This window comes from Rhinatrema bivittatum, chromosome 6, assembly GCF_901001135.1.
Source record: "Rhinatrema bivittatum chromosome 6, aRhiBiv1.1, whole genome shotgun sequence".
Lineage (NCBI taxonomy): Eukaryota > Metazoa > Chordata > Amphibia > Gymnophiona > Rhinatrematidae > Rhinatrema > Rhinatrema bivittatum.
The window spans coordinates 183,562,200-183,584,806 of NC_042620.1; the positions used below are offsets into that span (position 1 = coordinate 183,562,200).

The 22,607-nt window shown below is 46.5% G+C and overlaps 1 protein-coding gene across 5 annotated transcripts in view; it reads left to right on the plus strand.

The window, feature by feature from the left end:
- Window positions 1-22,607, plus strand: part of KIAA2012 (KIAA2012 ortholog) — a 389,440-nt gene that overhangs the window by 200,853 nt on the left and 165,980 nt on the right. For all 5 annotated transcript variants that reach the window (XM_029606277.1, XM_029606281.1, XM_029606279.1 and 2 more), the window contains 2 exons: window positions 389-517; window positions 14,867-14,938. In XM_029606277.1, the coding sequence (XP_029462137.1) occupies window positions 389-517; window positions 14,867-14,938 (201 nt within the window). The remainder of the gene's footprint in view (window positions 1-388; window positions 518-14,866; window positions 14,939-22,607) is intronic.

The window sequence follows — 22,607 nt, forward strand, 5'->3', positions numbered from 1 at the left end:
TAATGTGCTTCCCAAGAGAAGGAACAATCTTGTACAGGTGGTCAAACTTGTACAGATGACAGCTGAGCAATATTCTTAGCTAGAACAAGATAAGCAGGGGCAACTAAAGCAGATTAAATGGACCAAGTGGTCATTATTTGCTGACCTCTACTATGTTACTCTCATCCATGCTGTTTTCAGCTTTAGAGACTTAAGCTTAAACAGTAAAAGAACTGAAGAAGCAGAAAGAAGGTAGGGAGCAGTTTCAGAAAAGATGGATTGGTTTCCAGGGAAGCCTGTCGTCATTCCTCTTTCTGAACCTGTCTCAGCAGGTGTTTGTGGTTCCAGATATATTAGTGATTTTAGACCGTATTTGTAACTTTGCAAATGTGTTATTTGTATTTTCAAGAGTACTGCAAAGGCAGCTCAATGGGCTGTCTCATCATGGGTCCAGATGGTGAAATCCTCTGTTTGTCCTTTCTGGGCTCTATCCAAAATACAGACATTCCTATTCAGTTTGACTTCATTCCAGATGAAGGTAAGAACTCACATGCCAGACTCTCCTACTAAATAAGGAGAAAATGCATTACAGTAATAATTAATGTAACTGAACAGAGTCAATGTTGTGTCTCATGTGACTTGGAACAACAACTTCAATTATGCTTTATAATTACACATTGCTTTGTAGATGAAATATATTCCATCATTCTGCCACAAAGCTACTGTTTTTCAGTGTTCTGAAGCATAAATACAACTGTGTCCTTGTTACGATTCAGTGCCTATGATTAGAAAAGTAAGATTTCTTGTACATCTGTCTATTCCTCTTGGCAGTTGTCTCCAATTAAACATTTTGGGCCTGATTTTCAAAAGCATTTACATGCTTAAAGCTGGGTTTTACATATGTAAATGCACTTTACCTGTGTAAGTTGTTATGGTTGTGGACCCTTGGGCCGGAGCGAGTGGTGGTTTGACCACTGAGGGATTGCCCCCAATGGATTTTGTCTCCGGTAGGTGGAGCTGATGAGCACAACCTGGCTGGACCTTCACCTATACCAGCCCTCGTTCCCTGCAGGTTGAGCCCTTGGATGCCGGGGCCAGCAGGACTTAGGTGCAGGTGCCTCGAGGAAGAAGCTGAAGCTGAGGATGAAGACAGAGTCAGAGGTCTGGGTCTGGGCTGGCAGCGAAGGAGCAGAATGGAGTCCAAGCTGAAGATCCGGAGCAGGCAGCAGACAGACAAGGATGAAGTACCAGGCCAAGGGTCGAGACGGGCAGCAGACAAGCAGAGACGAGAAGACAAGCCGAGGTCAAACCAGGAGATCAAGCCAAGGACGGGGTCACAGGAACTGTTTATTTTATTTCTACCTAGTTTAATATTTTATGTCAATGTTTTATGATTATGTTTATTTAATTTATCTATGATTTTATCTCTCTTAACAGCTAATTTATTCTTTTACTCTATATAGTTTTTAGCTGTTACTATTTATGAACATTGTATTTCTAATCTTGTTTTAACATATGTAAACCGATGTGAAGGCTTGTCCGATGTGTCGGTATATAAAAACCTAATAAACTAAACTAAACTAAGGAACTGAGGATCAAGGAGAAGACCAGAGACTGGAATGAAGGCACGGACAGGAAAGCAGGAACTGGAATGCCGGGACAGGACTCAGGAACACAAGGACTGGAGTAGAAGGAGGAACGGAACCAGGAACAGGATCAAGGCAGGAACAGGAACGAAGACGTCTGGAACAGCAACTAGCACTCCAAGGAGACGACCTGTTCCAAAGGCAAAGGACTGCAGGCTGCTGTGGGGTTTAAATACCCCTCCCTTGTGATGTCATCTTCCGGGGCCGGGCTGAGTTTTCTCGTTGCAGCCCCTTTAAAGGGCGGGGCCTCCCGCGCGCGCCTAGGGAGAGCCCCTGCCGGATGGAGGAGGACGGCATTCTCAGCCATGTGGTAGGCTGTGGTTGACCTGCCGCAGAGCAGGTTGTGCTGCTCCGGGCTGTAGTGGAGACTGGCAGAGGAGCAGGTAGGGGGGACTGGCTGAGGCCTGCCGCAGCCGGGAGCCGCAACAGTACCCTCCCTTACGCCCCCTCACAGAAGGGCCGGGCTTGCCTGGGTGTGTGCAATGGAAGTGCTGGAGTATCAGTACAAGATATTGGATGATGGTTCCCACAAGTTCTCTTCAATGCCAAAGCCTTCCCAGGTGATCAAGTATTCCCAGCGCCTGCGATTCCGATGGACATCTAAAATATCTCTGACCTGGTAGATAGGTTCATCTTCAGACACCACTTCTGGAGGCTTGGGTGGAGTGGCGTGGAAAGGAGAGAGTAGCAAGTGCTTCAATAGAGATACATGAAAGGAATGATGTATCCGGAGACTGGTGGGAAGTCGTAAACGGTAGGTCACTGGACCCAGGCGTTCACTGAGAGAAAGGCCAGCCTCATGGAAGGGACCCGAAGGTGGATGTGGTGGGTACTGAGCCAAACCTGGTCCCCCGGGTTAAAGAGAGGAGCAGGGCAATGGTGCTTGTCTGACACCCATTTGGCAGAATTAGCAGCTTTCACCAGATTAGCGTTGGTAGACTTCCATAGGTCGTGTAGCTGTTCAGCCGTGAGCTGAGGTGCTGGAGAAGGTATGGAGAGAGGCAAAGGCAAGGGAGGTCGCGGATGTTTGCTGTACATGACTTGGAAGGGAGAAGCATCAGTAGTGGAGTGCACATGTGAATTGTGCGAAAATTCTGCCCATGGCAGTAGTGTGGCCCAGTCATCATGGCGGCTCCCTACAAATGAGTGGAGGAAGGTCTTCAATCCCCAGTTGATCCATTCGGCTTGTCCATTCCCTTGAGGGTGAAAGGCTGTAGTGAAGTCCAACTGCACACCGAATGTTTTGCACAACGCGCTCCAGTACTTGGCCGTGAATTGGGGACCATGATCAGACATGATGTGCAGGGGGAGGCCGTGTAGTTGGAAGATATGCAGGGTAAACAACCGTGCCAACTCAGGAGCTGTTGGCAGCTTGGGTAGAGGTATAAAATACGCCATCTTGGAGAACCTGTCGACTACTACCCATCTCACCTGGTTGCCGGAGGAAATGGGCAGGTCTACCACGAAGTCCATGGAGATGTGGGTCCATGGTTCCCGCAGAGCTGGGAGAGGCTGTAGTAGTCCCATGGCCGGCCAGACAGTGGTTTTTGTTGGGCACAAGTCGGACAGGAACTGACATAGGCACAAACATCCTGAGCCATATGAGGCCACCAATAATAATGGAACATCAAATCCAAGGTTCGTGCTCTGCCTGGGTGTCCGGCGGTGAGGGAATCGTGAGCCCAAGATAGTACTTTGGGTCGAAGGGGAAGTGGGACCATGTGTCCTTGACAGCCAGAAGGATCTTGGCGGGGTCCAGAATATTATGAGGTAGGTCCAGTGTGTCTTCAGCCTCGTGAAGTCTAGACAGGGCATCTGCCCGAGCATTTTTCATTGCGGGACGATAGCGTAGTACAAAGTTGAACCGGCTGAAGAAAAGGGACCAGCGGGCCTGGCGTGGGTTCAGACACTGTGCTTTGCTGAGGTACTCTAAATTTTTGTGGTCAGTGTAGACCATGACAGGGTGTTGCGCCCCCTCCAACCATTGTCTCTATTCTTCAAAGGCCATCTTTATGGCCAACAGCTCCTTATCTCCAATTCCATAGTTTTTCTCTGTGGGAGAAAATTTGCGGGAGAAGAAGGAACAGGGGAGTAAAGCTCCTTGGCTGGAGTGCTGACTAAGGACTACGGCTATGTCAGAGGCGTCAACCTCCACGATGAATGGGCGAGCCGGGTCTGGGTGGTGGAGTCAGGGCTCTTGCAAAAAAGACCTCTTATTTCTTCAAAGGCTTGGACAGCCTCAGCGGGCCCATGCCTGGTGTCAGAGCCCTTCCTTGTTAGGGCTATAAGTGGTGCCACGATATGGGAATATCATGGGATAAAGTTCCTGTAAAAGTTGGCGAAGCCAAGGAATCACTGCAACAAACAAAGTCCCACCAGTTGCGGCCACTCCCGGATGCTGGTTAGCTTGTCCGGGTCCATTCGGAAGCCGGAGGTGGAAACGATAAAGCCCAAAAAGGGCAAGGACTCCTGTTCGAAGAGGCATTTTTCTAGTTTCGCGAACAGGCAATGTTCTATTAGGCATTGTAGAACCCGACGGACGTCGGTATGGTGCGTAGTAAGATCTTTAGAGTAGATCAGAACGTCATCAAGGTAGATGATTACTCCCTTATGAAGCATATCTCTAAAGACTTTGTTCATTAGGTTTTGAAAAACCGCTGGCGCGTTACACAGTCCAAATGGCATTACTAAGTACTCGTAATGACCGGCGCGCGTATTAAAGGCGGTCTTCAACTCGTCCCCAGGCTTTATCCGAACCAGATTGTAGACCCCATGAAGGTCCAATTTCGTAAAAACTCTGGCTCCTTGGAGATGGTCCAAGAGTTCCGGAATAAGTGGGAGTGGATAGCGGTTCCTGCGAGTGATAGCATTGAGTCTGCGGTAGTCAATGCAGGGTCTTAACGAGCCATCCTTCTTGGCTACAAAAATGAATCCAGCGCCCGCTGGAGACGTAGAGGGGTGAATGAACCCCCTGTCAAGTTTCTCTTTAATGTATTGGGATATTGCTTGAGTCTCGGGCAGAGATAGCGGGTACACCCATCCATGGTGCAGAACTGTGTTGGGCATGAGATCAATGGCGCAATTGAAGGGGTGATGCTCTGGAAGAGTCTCCGCCTCCTCTTTGGAGAATACGTCGTAGAAGTCAGCGTACTGTGGAGGTAGAGGAAGGGCAGTAGCTGCTACTAAGAGCTGAGGTTGGGGCATCTGTTGTAAGCAGATAGCAAAGCAGTCGGATCCCCAAGCAATGATTTGGAGTGTCTTCCAGTCGATGGTAGGCGAGTGTTTTGCAACCAAGGAAGATCCAGCACCACTGGGTGAATGGCTTTTTCTAGGATGAAGAAGGATATTTCCTCCTTGTGGAGAATTCCAGTATAGAGAGTCACAGGAGCAGTGCAGAGAGTGACTCGGCCAGGAAGCGGATCACTGTGGATAGATGAGACCAGTAATGACGGGGTACAACGAAGCATGGGGAGTTGCAGTTGGTGTACCAGTTCGGCCAGAATGAAGTTTCCTCCTGCCCTGGAGTCAATGAAGGCCAGGGTTGTAAAGGATCCTCTGGGAAACTGGAGCATTACAGGAACCGTGCATTGAAGAACAGGATTTATGCAGGCTAGGGTCAGCTCCACGGTGACACCTAGGCCCAAGAGTTTCCCGGACGCTCCGGGCATTCTGCCAACAGGTGATCCTTGCTGCCGCAGTATAGGCAAAGTCCGAGGGACCTGCGGCAATGCTTCTCCTCTGCGGTTAAACGGCTTTGGCCCAGCTGCATGGGTTCCTCCCCGTGTTCCGGCAGAGTTTCAGGGGCAGCTGGGGCGACCAAGAAACGAGAGAAAGTTGGTTCCAAAGGCCATGCCAGTTTTAGTTCTCTCATGCGCTGCTGAAGTCACCAGTCAATCCAACTTGCCAGATCAATTTGCGCCTCCAGGTCCTCTGGGAGTTCCTGAGCAGCCAGTTCATCTTTTATGGGTGAGGACAGCCCCTCGAGAATGATGCTGCATAGGCTGTCTTCCCGCCAACCTAGTTCGGAGGCCAGGGTGCGGAATTCCACCGCAAAATCGGCCAACGTATGAGAACCCTGGCGGAGATGAAGCAGTTCAGAGGCAGCAGTGGACTGGCGAACGGGATCATCAGACACCTGGCGAAAGGTTTGCACAAACTGGGACAGGTCTCCGAGCACCGAATCCCCACGTTCCCCCAGCGGAGAGGCCCAGGCCAGGGCCTTGTCGTCCAGCAGGGACAGGATGTATGTGGTCTTCACCTGGTCAGTTGGGAACTGCGTGGGTTGGAAAGAGAACCTCATGAAACAGTGGTTCAAAAACCCTCTGCATAGTTTTCGATCCCCGGCGTAACGAGATGGAGCAGGCAATTGAAGCAATGAAGACGGTGAAGAGGGAATCACCGGAGGAGGGGCAGCAGTCCTGGACCCGAAGCAGGCTTCAGACGATTAGCTAAGCGCTCAACCATGGTGGACAAGACTTCAAGGCATTGCTGCTGATGCTGCAAGCATTGAGCCAAACCCAGAATAGCCCATAGACCAGACAAGTCCACCGGGTCCATGGCCTTCGCAAACTGTTATGGTTGTGGACCCTTGGGCCGGAGCGAGTGGTGGTGTGACCACTGAAGGATTGCCCCCAATTGATCTCGTCTCCGGTAGGTGGAGCTGATGAGGACAACCCGGATGGACCTTCACCTATACCAGCCCTTTTTCCCTGCAGGTTGAGCCCTTGGTTGCCGGGGCTGGCAGGACTTAGGTGCAGGTGCCTCGAGGAAGAAGATGAAGCTGAGGATGTAGACAGAGTCAGAGGTCCGGGTCTGGGCTGGCAGTGAAGGAGCAGAACAGAGTCCAAGCTGAAGATCTAGGACAGGCAGCAGACAGGCAAGAACGAAGTACCAGGCCAAGGGTCGAGACGGGCAGCAGACAAGTAGAGATGAGAAGACAAGCCGAGGTCAAACCAGGAGATCAAGCCGAGGACGGGGTCACAGGAACTGAGGATCAAGAAAAAGACCGGAGACTGGAGTGAAGGCACGGACAGGAAAGCAGGAACTGGAACGCCGGGACAGGACTCAGGAACACAAGGACTGGAGTAGAACCAGGAACAGGATTAAGGCAGGAACAGGAACGAAGACGTCTGGAATAGCAACTAGCACTCCGAGGAGACGACCTGTTGCAAAGGCAAAGGACTGCAGGCTGCTGTGGGGTTTAAATATCCCTCCTGTTGCAGTCCGGTCTGTGAAGCTCACGTCCCGGTCCTTACCTCAAGGGTTTCTGCTGGCCGGGAACAAAGCAGAGTCAGGATCTGGGCATCCCCGCGGGGGAGACACCATTGTGGGCTTGCCTCTAGGCGCGCGCGCGCAAGCACCCCACGCTTTTCCAGACAGTTTCCCGCCGGAGGGTGGCTCCGCCCCGAGTCTGATGTCAGACATGGTGGCCTACTTAAGGCCACCACAGGCACCCGACCAGTGCCTTGCAACAGGGTTCCTTTAGTCCCCTGTTGCCTTGAGCTCCAGAGTCAGCCAGCGGTTTGACTACTCTGTTCCTGCCTGCCTGCCTGCCAGTTCCTGTCTTCCAGTCTGTCTTCAGCCCAAGCCAGATTCCAGCCTGTCTACCGCCCAAGCCGGGTTCCAGCCCGTCTACCGCCCAAGCCGGGTTCCAGCCCGTCTATTCCAGCCCGTCTACCGCCCAAGCCAGGTTCCAGCCCATCTACAGCCCAAGCCGGGTTCCACCCCGTCTACTGCCCAAGCCGGGTTCTTGCCAGCCTACTGCCCAAGCTGGGTTCTTGCCAGCCTACTGCCCAAGCCGGGTTCCAGCCTGTCTACAGCCCAAGCCGGGTTCCAGCCTGTCCACAGCCCTAGCCGGGTTCCTGCCTGCCACAGCCCAAGCCAGGTTCCTGCCTGCCTTCAGCCTAAGTCGGATTCCTGCCCACTTCCTCGCCATTGACTGCCTCGCCTAAGTCCCAGCGGTCAGGCCCCTATGGGCTCCTCCCAGGGGGGCTCTGACTTCCAGGGTGAATCGCCTAAGTCCCAGCGGCTGGACTCCCAAGGGCTCCTCCCGGGGGAGTACCAGCTTCCAGGGTGAAACCGCTTCTACCCGCCTGCCTGAAGTCTGCCTCCCGGCCTGTTCAGTCGAGACCAGTGAAGTTCTTCCCAAGTCTCCTGCAGGTCGGCCCAAGGGTCCACTAGCCCCGTGCTCACAACAGATTGCAAGGCCATGGACTCGGCAGACGCCCCACAGTCCCATGATCGTCTGGGGTTACGTCAACAATTGCAGCAACAACAGCAGTACCTGGACGCCCTTGCCGGTTCTCTGGGGCAATTAGCCGTCAGAATGGATGCGTTGGATGTCCCTCCCCAGCTTGTGGCGGACGCAGATTCTGCCTTAACTGCCGCCTCGGCGACTCAACTACCAGCACCTTCACGCTATGCCGGAAATGCCAGGACTTGTCGTGGATTTTTAAACCAATGTTTCATCTGCTTCTCACTACTGCCCCGACAGTTCCCTGCCGATTCCGTCAAGGTCGCGTACATTCTGTCTTTACTAGATGGGAGGGCCCTGGTTTGGGCCTCTCCCGTATGGGAGAATAATGATCCCGCACTAAATGACCTACAGCGGTTTATCCTCATCTTTAAGCAGGCATTCGATGAACCGGCCCGCCGGGCCACTGCCATCTCTGACCTTCTGCAGCTGTGTCAAGGGACTCGCCCCTTGGCCGAGTACGCCATGGAATTTAGAACCCTCGCCCAAGAGGTGGGGTGGCAGGATGGGAGTCTCCAGGCAATCTTCCTGGAAGGCTTTTCTGGACGAATCAAGGACGAGATTGCAGCCCAGGAGATCCCCAAAGACCTCAATGCTCTGATAGAGATGGCCGCTCGGGTCGTTCGACGCTTGCAGCAAAAGGCACAGGAATCCCGCCAGAGGAGATCTAGCCCGCCCCGCACTTCATCTCGGATACCTCCGCCACCAAGAGTTCCTCGCACTGAGGCCGCTGCCTCTGAGCCTATGCAACTGGGCCGGGCACCGCTCTCCAAGGAGGAGAGACAGTGTCGACGCTCGCTAGGCTTATGTCTGTACTGTGGCCAAAAGGGTCACTTTTTGGCACATTGCCAAGAGCGGGCAGGAAACGCCAAGGCCTAGGAGGTTGGGGGGAGCTTCTCCTAGGTTGTACTACTGCTCCCCATGGTACCTTGCCGGTCATCCTGGAATACCCAGGAGGGACCTTGGAGACTTCAGCCTTCCTGGATTCGGGGGCAGAGGGTAACATAATCCAGGAACAACTAGTTACCCAGCTGGGGTTCCCAACTGTGGAACGAGAGGTTCCGTTACAGATCACTTCCATCCAAGGTACTCGTCTCCCAGGATGAATCCTGACCTCCACGGTCCCGCTGACGGTCCGCACAGGAGCGATCCATGTGGAGGAGATAGCCTTCTTAGTACTGGAAAAGGCTATCCACCCCCTGGTGTTCGGACTACCCTGGCTTCGACGACACTCACCTACCATCCAGTGATCTACTATGCAGATCACCGACTGGAGTCCTTTCTGTATTAAACACTATATGAAGCTTCCTAGGCCGCCTGCTCGTCGGCCTTCGCATACTGTACCAGCTACGCCCGCCATTGGTGAGGAAGTCACGGATGCTCCATTCAAGACCGAAGCAGACAGGTCATCGTACTATCGTCCCAGGGACCTTCGGCCAGGCACCCCCCCCCCCCCCCCCCGGCCGGGGAGGTGCGTGCCCCCTGTCTTTACCGAGTAATTGCAGAGGCCCAACTGGAGCTTCACCAATACCAGCCCTCATTCGTCTTAGGTTCAGCCCTCGGGTGCCGGGGCCGGCTGGACTTAGGCGTGGGACTCTGTGGAGGTGAAGATTTGTCCCTTGGAAGTTGTGGCAGGCCAGCACAGTGGACGAGCACAGGAACAGGTCAGGCAGCAATCAGGACAGGCAGCAGGCAACGAAGTCTGGTACAGGCAGTGGTCAGAGGCAGGTGGAGTTCAGTAGGTGTCATGGTTCAGGCAGAGGTCGGGGCAGGTAGAGTTCAATCAGAGGTGACAAGCAGGCAGTTGTCAGTGGCAAGGGCGTGAACCTAGGGGGTGTACCCCCGTAGTGACGTCATCTGCTTCCAACATAAAAGGTCTTTGCTTGCCGATAGTGGGGACACGCAGGGCTCCTTCCTGCGGGTTGCACCAACTCCACCTCGGCCCAAGGGTGAACTTCCGCAACCAAAACCCCCATAGTTGAATAGCCTGGAACGCCCAAGCCCCGCCCCTTTTTGGGAAACTTTTCGTTTGTGTGCGTAGCGGCCTGCGCGCGCTTACCCAGGCAGCTCGGCGCACACCAGCCCGACCTATTCGCCCCTCAGCCTTTTGAAATTCACCTGAAATGTAGCAAAGGTTAATAAAGTGCTGTCATTTAAGAAAGCAGCGGGGGGGGGGGGGGGCAAGCTCAGAGGATCCAGCAACAGGGTAAAGATAGCAATCAAGTAGCATCTGCTGTATTGCAAAAGGAAAGGAAAAATGGGCAGATTTGCTGGGCCTTGTCTGTACGGATATCATGCATTTATTTTTGGTTTCTAACCCAGTGTTGTACTTCTCACCCTAAAGGCACCTCTTTGGGCAACAATAATAATCATTCTTTCACTAACATGAGTAAGAGATTACACAAAAACGACATCTATTATTCCTTTTGGCCTGCTCCTTACTCTGCAGCATGCATCCAGACGGATCTCAGCAACCAGAATGAATCATACTACTGCTCCGTAGTTACAAATTTATAGGAAACTTTTCATGCCAGCGGGACACCAACATGCTTTTATTGCCATTTGAGCATGTTGCAAACCTGCTGAGCTATAAAATTACTATTTCTGGCACCTGTACTGTATGAAACCTCCTGTGCAGTTGGGTAAACCTAGGAACAGTAAAATAGGGAGGGTAATTTTCAGCCACGGCTGATAACTTGCAACCAAGTGGGTATGGTGGATTATTAAAGGGAAACTTCCTGCAGAGTTTCCCTTTAAAGATTTGCCAGCCAGTGCTGGCACAAAGTATACAGGGGAAAAGCAGGAAGAATGTGGCATTCAAAATGAAATCCCTAAGTGTACTTCCACTGACCTGCCCCACCCAGGGGGCGTAGGCAGAACTGAATTTTGGGTGGGACTTAAGGTTGACATGGGTGGGCACTTTGGGCAATCCCCCCACCCCCATCTCTTTCCCCATCCTATATCAGTCTTCATGGCAGTGGCTTCAAAACCATTTCACTTTCTGGAAGCCCTCTGTACCCCCTGCCTCTGCTTTATATCATCCCTGGCCTGCCTTTGCTGTTGTACACGCTCCGCCTGTAGTTAGGGCTACTGCTTTATACAAGTGTCAATCTCTTTCGGGCTGATGCAACACCAACGCGCTAAAGACAGGCGTCCAAACTGGACACACCTTTTTTTTTTTTTTTTTAACGCATGCACAATCGATTCTCCCGGGCGCTCCATGCAATTGGCAAATGAGTTGCCGCACTAAAAAGCATGCGCTAGGGATAAAGTGTGCGTCCCTAGCACGTCCACGGCATCGGGCGCCCAGGAGACGTGGCTGTCTGCGCGGGTTAGGAAGAAAATAGACACTCGTAAATTGAGCGACTGTTTTCCTAACCTGACCGCCGGCAACAAGACTTTTTTTTTTTTTTTTCACGTTGCTGCTTTTCTGTGGTTCCGACTTATCATCGCCACGATATTGTGGGGCTCCTCAAGGCTTAATGCCGGCTCCGGGGCTGGCGTAAATATTTGAGGGGAAAAAGCGTGCACGTCGGGCGCACATTTATTTTTTTACACAAGGGGGTACTACCTAATATCCTCATCAACATAGCGCTCATCACATGTAAATGCCTATTAGCCACGCACGTTTTGGACACGCTAATCCCCCTATTGCATAAGGGGTTACAGACGCTTGTCCAAAACGTGCGTCCGACTGCGGATTAACCTGTGCGCTGGTCTGAGCACAAGGTATTGCATCGGCCTGTTAGATTGCTGAAGGGGCTTCCACCCAGCCTAGACATTCCTGAACATTAGAGGGGCTGAGAGGAGGGGGGAGGGGAGGAGAAATAATGACCTGCCAAAAGTAAACAAAGACTTTGATAGCTTTAGACTTTTACAGGTCTAGACCAATGATGATGGTGTTTCCCCGTTCAAGTTAGCCCCCCTTAAAGGCATGGGCGATCGTGGACTGGCGGCGATTCCAATGCCTCCTGCACCTTTTTTTTTTTTTTTTTTTTTAACTCTTTATTTATTATTGTTTTTTTTCATATATAACAAACTAATCTTTCATTTCAAATTGCAACATTTGAAATACAGAAATTCACTTTTTTACAATTCAACAAATTTAAAGTTACACTTTATAAAAATAAAAATAAACTTTACCAAAAGCTATCTTATGTTGAAATGTAATCATTATATAAATTTTTCATCAGGAGTATTAAATACTACATCTGAGAATCAGTATAAGAAGCATAAAAGGAGAATTTTAACCAAAATTTCAAACCAGAATAGGTACTTCCACAGTTTATATTTAATTGCCTGTCTCCTAGGTTACCACTGGGGAGGAGGTGATTGGTTCTCTAGCTGCAATGAATTGGGTCAGCTGTTCCACAAAATTAAAACTAAAGGATTCATTACCTCTTTTAATCAAACATCTGCATGGATATTTCAAAAGAAAAGAAAAACCCAGTGCTAAAACTCTGGGCTTTACTGATAGAAATTCTCTACGTTTGCTACGAGTTGCTGGTGCCAAGTCAGGAAATATTTTTACTTCCTGTCCCATGAAAGAGACTGGAAATTTTTGAAAATAGTATCTCATTAGTTTTGAAATATCCCCGTGGTAACAAATGATACAATGAGAGTGTTTCTGTCGAGAACTTGTAATGTTGAATCCTCCAGAAAGCCAGTTAGGTTTTCTGGGATAGTTACTACTGGATCCATAGATCTCTTTCTAACAAAGAAACAAGTATTAATAGAAGGAATTTCGTTTTCTGTAAATCCAAGTATCTCCGACAGAAATCTCTTTAAGGAAATAAAGGCTGTTTTGCCTAAAATTTTAGGAAAATTTATAATCCTGACATTTAAGTGTCTTACATTATTTTCCAAATATTCTAAACGTTTAGTACATGTAAGGTAGTCACTAACTAACTTATTGTTCACAGATTGTACCATTTCTACATTTTTCTCAGTTATATTAACCCTAGTAGACAATCCAGCAACTTGATTTTGTACAGTGGACACTTGTTGTTGTAGATTAGAAGCTACATTGTCCAATTTTCCTTCTAACCTATTTACTGCAGCGTTTAGACTGCTCACCAGATCCCAGATGGCTCCCAGTGTAACTGTCTCTGGCCTAGTTGTTATTTGGCTGGTTTCAACAGAGGTATCATTAGGAGGAGGTCGTTGTTGTGGACCTACTGCGGATATTGAGGATTCCCCTATCTCTGGAGGAACTTCCTCATTTCCTTTAACTCCCAATGTTAAAACAGAAGTAGCTCCCTCAGATGAAATCTTTGACTCCACAATTTCTGTGGGCAAAGATTCAGTTCCTCCGTTTGTACCTCGTTGAAAAGGAGACGGACGATAGACAGGACTAAGAGAAGCCTCTTCCTGGGAGGCTGCTTGCTCTCCTACCAAGTGGCCTCCAAAGGAATCCTCAGCATTTCCTTTTTTAAACTGGGTCATATAGCGGTCTATCTCCAATTGCAATAGGGGAGGCAGGGGTTCTGAGGGGAACACCCTTACCTTCCCTTTTCTTTTAGCAGGCATTGTAAAATCCAAAGAAAAACAGTAAGATAAACGCTTTACTTAGTACCTGTTGTCCATTGATTCTCAGTTGGAGACTCAGGCTTGTAGTTTCCCCTCGATCCGTCGTAATCCGGACTAAGCCGGACAAAGCCGTGCGCACCCCTTAGGTGCGCACGGCTTTGGTGGCGCGCCGGCGGCGGTGGAGCGCCGCTGTCGCTGCGTTTTTATGGCTCACGGCTCCCGGCTCCTCCCACTCACAGCGGCAAGGGCGGTTGTTGGTCCGGTCCCGGAAGGGGACCTAGCAGCTGGTCTCCGACTCCTCCTGAATGCCGCCGCGGCGTTTTTATGGCTCACGGCTCCCGGCTCCTCCCACTCACAGCGGCAAGGGCGGTTGTTGGTCCGGTCCCGGAAGGGGACCTAGCAGCTGGTCTCCGACTCCTCCTGAACGCCGCCGCGGCGTTTTTATGGCTCACGGCTCCCGGCTCCTCCCACTCACAGCGGCAAGGGCGGTTGTTGGTCCGGTCCCGGAAGGGGACCTAGCAGCTGGTCTCCGACTCCTCCTGAACGCCGCCGCGGCGTTTTTATGGCTCACGGCTCCCGGCTCCTCCCACTCACAGCGGCAAGGGCGGTTGTTGGTCCGGTCCCGGAAGGGGACCTAGCAGCTGGTCTCCGACTCCTCCTGAACGCCGCCGCGGCGTTTTTATGGCTCACGGCTCCCGGCTCCTCCCACTCACAGCGGCAAGGGCGGTTGTTGGTCCGGTCCCGGAAGGGGACCTAGCAGCTGGTCTCCGACTCCTGCACCTTTTTAAGAGCCGACTCGGTTGGAACATGACCTCGCTGCTAGGGATAGGGGCCTAAGCCAAAAGTGAGGGGCGAATAGGCCCCACAAGGCCCACCTGTGGCAATGCCTCTTGCCCTGTCTGTGGCGCAAGCCCCTTTTCTACATGGGGAAATGTGTGCATGCTCGTTTTCCTGCAGAAATCCCTTTGAAAATTGCTCCCAAAGTGACTATTTAATGTCACATGGGAATGGCTTCTAGACCCTTATTATGAAGGCAATTCTCAAAACTATTCAGACACATGCAAAGTCTGCAGGCACTTTTCCCTAGGTACCAATTTTCAAAGGAAGCGTTAAGCACAGAGATTTGCACCTGTTTTTGTTTTGTTTGTTTTTTGCTAAATACTGCTTCCTTGAAAAACAACATGCTTATTTTTGAATTTGTGAAACTACATGTGTTGTTGTCACCTGTGATCTAACCCCCCCCCCCCCCCCCCCCCGCCTTCTGATTCCAACTAATTATCCCATGAGTAAAAATATGCACGTGGTTGATCCCCCTGAGGGCAGTTTTCAGACAACCCTTTTATCTGGGTACATGGCTTTTGAAAATTTCCCTCTATAACAGTTTTGGTTGACTTTTAGAATACAGCAGTCTCAGATCCAGATAAGATCAGACCTATGTCATCTCTTCTTTTCATCGTAGGCCTTCCATTCCCAGACTTGGAGGTCAGTGATGATGAGGCATGGCCAGGGCAAGAGCAGCACAACCTGTCCGGTAAGTTACACTCTCACTACAGAGTGCACAAGAGAGCACTACTTTTGTGAAAATAAAACTTTGATCCTTACATAATCTTGAGAATTTGTGAACAGCAAATTTCACAGGTGGCAGCTGCATAAACATGAACCTGCTTTAATGTTCTGAGGAGATAGTTGAATAGTGTTACATGATTAACTGTTGGTGATATGAAGTATCTTCCTTGAAGTCCAGCTGTATTGCAAGGGTGTCATTGTTTCATTACAAGCACTTAGTATATATTTTGACAATGTTTTATGTTGATATATGCACAACAATACAGAGAGTTTAGAAGTAGTGTGAATGAGGAATGATTGACTAGGGCAATTGATAAATATGTGTGAGTTATTGTGCCAATTTTATTTTTTGAAATATTGTTTGAATAGTTTTGATATTCTTTGCCATTGTGTAATAAAACTTGCAACATTAATCATCTTTCAAATCATTTAAAACATTAGTGGTGTTACTCATCCTATTTTAGGGTTCTCTGATGGATATACCATTTTAGGTACCCTCATACCATTTTTATTTCATTTAAAGCCTAGATCCAATATACTATAGATAGATAGATAGATAGAGAGAATGCATAATTTCTCTTATTGAACACTGATTTTATTTTCAAAAAAAGAATAGGAACATAAAAAATGGTCTTGATTTAAAAGAGGAGCTATGTTTACAATAATGCTCATCGCTATATAAAGGTAAATGGTTGGAGCGACATATATAACATGCCTTTAAATTTCAAGGTGTACAGTACTTGACAGGAGAGTGATCCACTGTGTAATTTCTTTGTTTATGGATTACCTATGGATTGATTGGATTTTTTTCTTGCTGTGTCCCTACTTTAATGTTAACAGATGGGTCCAGTTTACCAAGAGGGAAGGCTTAATTAGTCCTGTTGTATTAATTGTCTCCCTTTGCATTCTGGGATATAACTGGTACTCTCTGACCATGACCTTGTTGTTTTTTTAACCTATTTCTAGTTCCTGAAACTTCTTGATTGCCCTGTCTGTGTGCTGACCAGACTATAAGCACCACAAAGCATGAACTGTCTCTTGTGTCTGCTGCATACATCGTGTAGCATGATAGAAACATTTAATAGTAGTAGTAGTAGTCATCATATAGAATCCTATTTTGCCCTAAGTAAAGTAAGACTGCATGTTCTGCATATAAGCAGAAAGTGAAATCAAATATCCCTTTCCCCCCTGACCTAGTGTATGGAATTATGCACTCGGGATGTGTACAGCTGAAATTTTTGTTTCAGAGGTTTTGGTTTTTTTCATTTAATTTTGGAAAACAGTGCACACTATTTGCAAATAGCACATATTATTTCCAAAACAAATAAATATGAATATCTTTTAAAGGTAAATTTTAAAAGGGCTGTGTATGTGCAATTTTATGGCTTATGTGCATAGCTGAATGCATGTGTCTGGGGAGAAGGAAGAGAGAGTGAGAGAAAGAGACTCTTTATAAGGCTCAGTCTGATTCTCAATATATGGACCATTATAAGGGGGCACTTTGATTCGGGGTGAGTTTTCGGGAGGTGGGTTGCGGTTAGCCGGGTATTGTTAAAGACACATTCAGAGGTGTCCATTGTAAAATTGACATCATTAGAGAATTTTAGACCTTATAAGTGATAAAAAGGAGTCGATTAGTACAATGGAGCAAGCAGACACTGCAGTGTACAAATCAACTCCTCTTGTTAAAATTTTCATCACTTATAAGGTCTAAAAATTTTTAATGAATTGTAACCTCCCGAAAACTCATCCTGAATCAAAGTACCCCCTTACAATGTGCATATATTGAGTGTCAGGCTGAGCCTTATAAAGAATCTGTCTCTCTCTCTCACTCTCACTCTCTCTCTCCCCCTCCCCTCTCCCCAATGTTCACTGGACTCCTGCACCTAAGAAAGATCTGGAACTATAGCAAAGTGACTTGCACTGGCTGAGGAAAATTTGGAGCCATGCACATCAGTGCTGGAGCGCCCTGCTACTTTTTCTGGGCATGTGTACCTCAATGTACACACAGCGTTCCCAGCTTTTTAAAATTTGCATAGCTCCCACGCGACCCATGTCTCAGTTTTTGCACGTGCAAGGCTTTTAAAATCTACCTTTTAGGGTTTTGGGGGCCATTTTTGATTCATTTCAGATTTAACTAAACAAAAATAACCAGTTTCAGTTCAGATTACCATTCGTTTTAAAACAAATGCATTTCCCAAGCAGGAGACCTAGAGTCAGTCCTCAGTGCACCCTTCTACTTTTTAGACTAACAGAGTTTGAGAGTACTGATGAATTATCACTCAGACTCCTGAAGAGTGGAGAGCTAAGGGGCAGGTAGCAATAGAAATACCTCAAACAATTTTATCATCTCTTTGGCAGAGTGACATAATTTGAAGAACCTGCTCCCTGGAGATCAAATGAAACATGGGTTAGAATATACATGAAAGGGTAAATTAAATTAGTATTAGAAGCAACTATTTGATAATGCAGTGGGCAATCAGACCTTGACTTCCCCTTTTTTCAGTCTGTTTAATTTTTGAGAGATGGTCAGATTTGGCAAGCAATTGGAAAAAACCTCTCAAAATTGCAGTCAGTCTATTTGCACAAAATGTTAAGGTTCACACAAACTTATGCAATTTCCACCTCTCTGTAATGAAAGGTTTATGACAATTCCACAAATTGCCATAAATCATTTTCTAGTTCAATTTTGAAATAGTGCAACTTTTGCTGAAGAAATACATATTGCACTAGGGAAACCTATTGCATTCATTAAAAGATAATCAAGAAGCAGTGCAGGAAATTTGCTAAGTCTTTAAATCAAATGTTTACATTTGGTCTTTGAAAGCTCCTCCTACCTAGCCACACCCACTACACTATTATGAATCTAAGTAGAGTTCTGCTGACCTAATCTTCATTACAAAAAATCATGTATGCATACTATTGCTGTACATCACACATGAATACTACACAAATCATTGCAGAGTGAACAAGGGAGGAAGTGAGGATTTATTTTTTTTTAAATAGAGGCAGTGGCTAAAATAAAACTTCTATTTCAAAATTTGTGAGAAGAACTCAAGTGTATTAGATCACATAAAAAGCAGGTACTTACTTCCAAAAGAGGAAGCAGTGCAGCCCAAGACAGATACTTTCTTGGGCCCCATAATAAATTTTACAAGCTTCCCTAAAGACTCTTCTTCTCTACCTCTCTTCCTTCTGTCACCATTTATTGATTACTTTCCCCCTCCACACATCCTTCATTTATCTCTTATTCATTCATTTCCCTCTTTTCCACCTCTGCATCTTGTCTATCATTGAGTTGCCCTGCCTCCCAACCCTCTATCTTCCTCTCTCTGTCTCTCATCCCATTGCCCCTCCCAATCACCATAATGTACTCTCTCATACCCCTTCCAGCCCTCCTTTCCTTTGCTTGGTCTCTCCTCACCTTCCATATCCCTCTCTCTCTCTCTGTCATCCCCCTTCCCAGATCTTCTCATCCCTTCCCTTCCTATCCCTCCAACTTCTACTTTCATCCCCTCTCCCGCCATCTCTTCTCCTCTCTTCTGCTGGATAGCAAAAGCATTGCAAGACTGCCTATTCTCAACTATCCATTGACATAGGTACCATTTCTATGTTTAAATGCATAGATATTCTAGAAAAGGATATATTCTTCAGTAATTTTTTGATCCATGTGTCTACTGTAATCACCCAGCTGCTTCTTTATCTTGCTGAATTATAGAATTTGTATAATGTTTCATTTTGAAAGTACCTGTTAAATTATTTCTTCTTTTGAGTATCCCAAATTCCTTTTTTTTAAAGTTTTGTATTGCATTTCAAAAATATTTTTTAAATATATCTAAGAAACAAAAATCATCATATAATATAACATAAAATTCCTATAAAAAATACAATCAGTGTTGTGCATTTTTAGTCCCTAAATTTAAATTCAAGATGGGAAAAAAAAGAAAAAGAGAAATCATTTTAAAAAGGGGGGGAAAAAAGCCATGTAATACACATTAATAGAAGATTAGTTTTGCTGTTCCGTTTCCTGCTAACTATAAAGGGATTTTTAGAGAACTGTATGGGGTAATTTTGTAAAAACTACATACAATTCAAATTAAATACATGCATAAGTTACACCAGGTTTCAAAGGTAAAATACACACATTTGAAAATGATCCCATCAAAACTAGCCACGTGCAGTCTTGACTTCCTTTCATCTCAAGCCATTCTAGATCCACTTCAGGCTGACTTTTGCCCTGTATATTCCTCAGAAACTGTGCTTGTCAAAGTCTCCAGTGACCTCTTCATAGCTAAGGGCCTTTACATGATCCTCATCCTCCTTGAGCTATCTGCTGCTTTTGTCTACATTGAATGTCATCTACTCCTTGACATACTGTACTCAATTGGATTTCAGGATGCTGCTCTATCTTGGTTTTCTTTCTTCCCTCTCCATTGTATTTTTACTTTATCCTCTGATGGTTCTTCCTCCACCACTATTCCTCTATGACTCTGTCCTGGGCCATCTTCTCTTTTCTTTCTTCATTTCTTCCCTTGGTGCTCGGATCTCCTACCATTACTTTCAGTACCATTTTTATGCTGATGACTCCAGATCTACCTCTGTGTACCAAAAATTTCAACAAGAATTCAGTCCCAGACCTCAGCCTGCATGTCTGATATCACTGCCTGGATGTTCCACAGTTATCTTAAACTTAACATGACCAAGACAGAACTTCATGTCTTTCCTTCCCAAATCCACTTCCTGCCTCCTCTCTTTTTCTGTTTCTGTGGATAACACTCATCTTCCCAATTCCCTCAATTCATAACTTTGGGATTATCATTGTAGCCTCTCTCTACTTCTCTATATTCATCCAGAATACTACCAAAGCATGTCATTTCTTCCGCTATAATATTACTGAAATCCTTTCTGAGCATGCTACCAAAATACTCATCCAATCCCTTATCACCTTCTGTTAGACTACAGCAACTTGTTCTTTGTGGGCCTCCCACTGAACCACCTTTGTACACTACAATCTATTCGAAATTTGGCCACTAGATGACTGAAGAGCAAAAGGAGTGTTCAGGGCAGACACGGAAATATCAGAAAAACTGATTGAATTGTTTGCCTCAGTCTTTACTGAAGAGGAACATACCCACACCTGAAACATTCTATAATGGTGATGATCTGAGCAATTAAAACAAATCTTTGTGACAATGAGCAATGTAATAGAGCACATAGATGAACTAAAGAGTAACAAATCACCAGGACCAGATGGCCTCTAGCCCAGAGTCCTAAAAGAACTCAAGCATGAAATTGCAAACCTATTGCTAGTAATCTGTAACCTACTATTTAAAATGGCCACAATAAGATTGGAGGGTAGCCAGTGTGATGCCAGTTTTTAAAAAGATCTCCAGAGGTTATCAAGGAAACTATAGACTAATGAGCCTGACATCTGTGCTGGGCAAAATGGTAGAAAGTATTCTTAAAAAAAAATAAATCACTGGCAATATAGACATAGCTTAATGGGGAAGAGTCAACATGGTTTTAGCAAAGGGAATCTTACCTGAAAGGTGGAATATAAATCAGATAAATAAATAATAAATGCCGATCTTTTAGATTATTTTTTGAAGGTGTAAATAAATATGTAGATTAAGTGAGCTGATTGATATAGCATATTTGGAGTTAAGCAGGCATTTGACAAAGTAACCCATGAGATGCTCCTTGAGAAATTAAAAAAACATGGGCTAGGATGCAGTGTCATTTTGTGGATTGGTAACTGGTTAAAAGATAGGAAACAGGGGGCAGGACTAAATGTGAGTTTTCCAAATGAAGAAATGTAATTAGTGGAGTACCACAAAGATAGTTATTGGGACCTGTATTGTTTAACATATTCATAAATGATCTGGAAAAGGGAGATGATCAAACTGGCAAATGACACAATATTATTCAAAGTTGTTAAAACAGCAGCAGATTGTGAGGTACTGCAGAAGAACCTTGTGAAACTAGGAGACTGAATGGCAGATGCAATTTAATGTGGAAAAGTGCAAAGTGATATGCATAGAGAAAAATAATCCCAACTACACATATACAATGCTGGGTTTGTATTGGTAATCACTACCCAGGAAAAGGACTTTGGAATCATTGTGGACAATACTTTGAAATTCTCAGCTCAATGTGGAGTGGCAGTCAAAACAAAGAATGATAGGAATGATAGAAAAAGAAAAAAAAATGAATATTTTGCCTCTGTATTGAGCCATGGTATGATCACACCTTGAGTAGTGTATGCAGTTCTGGTTGCCCCCATCTCAAAGACATAGCAGAACTAGAAAAAGTACAAAGGAGGGCGACATAAGAATAGTCATACTGGGTCAGACCGAGGGTCCATCAAGCCCAATATCCTGTTTCCAATAGTGGCTAATCCAGGTCATAAATACCTGGTAAGATCCCAAATGGTAAATAGATCCCATGCTACTAGCACACAGTGATATGTAGTGGCTATTCCCCAAGTTTACTTGGTTAGTAACAATTTATGGACTTCTCCAGACTCTTCTCCAAACCTTTTTTTAAATCTATCTATGCTAACTGCCTTAATCACATCCTCCGCGCGCGCACATGGACACGCAATTTTATAACATGCAAGCGCACATGGCCCAGCCACACACGTAACCCCCAGTTTTAATGCACGCAGGCCATCGAACATTCGGGCAGCAGTACATAATCAAGCTGTGAAATCTATTGCAAGAGGATATGGTCAAGACGACTAACAAGGTGGGGTTTAAAAGAGGTTTGGACAAGTTTCTGGAGGAAAAGTTCATAACATATTATTAGCAGGTAGATTGAAAAAAGGTATTGCTATCCCTAGGAATGAGTAACAGGAAATAGATCTACTTTATGGGATATGCCAGGTATTCATGAACTGGATTGGCCATTGTGAAAGACAGGACACTAGGCTCGATGGATGTTGGTCTGACACAGCATGGCAATTCTTATGTTCCTATCTTCCTTCAGCATCACTATGACCATATAAACCCTCTTTTCAAGTCACTACATTGGCTCCCCATCTGCTTCTGCATACAGTTCAAATTTCTCTTACTCACCTACAAATGCATTCACTCTGCAGCTCCTCATGACCTATCTTCTCTTCTCTCTTCCTACACGTTCCTCATGAACTCTGTTCATTGAGCAAGTCAGTCTTATCTGTGCCCTTCTCCACTGCCAACTCCCAATTCCATACTCTGCACCTTGCTGCACTGTTTTCCTGAAATAGACTTCCTGAATTGGTGCGTCATGCTTCTTCTCTGGCCATATTCAAATCCAGTCTAAAACCTCACATTTTTTTAGGATGATTTTTCATCTTAACCATTTCCTGTAGATTCTTGTTTGTCATGCGTATTTGTCATGACTAGATTGTAAGTTCCAAGGAGCAGGGCTTGTCTCTCAGGTGTGTCTGTATAGCACGGTATACATCTAGTAGTGCTTTAGAAGTGAGTAGAATAATTATGAAATTGCGAATGTAAACATTAGTCACCATCCGGCTATTGTATCCCTAAACACTGTGGGGTAGATTTTAAAGCCTACGCGCGGGCATACATGTGTGCGTGCTACCCGGAACTCGCACATGGATGCCCAATTTTATAACATGCGTGCCCAGGTGC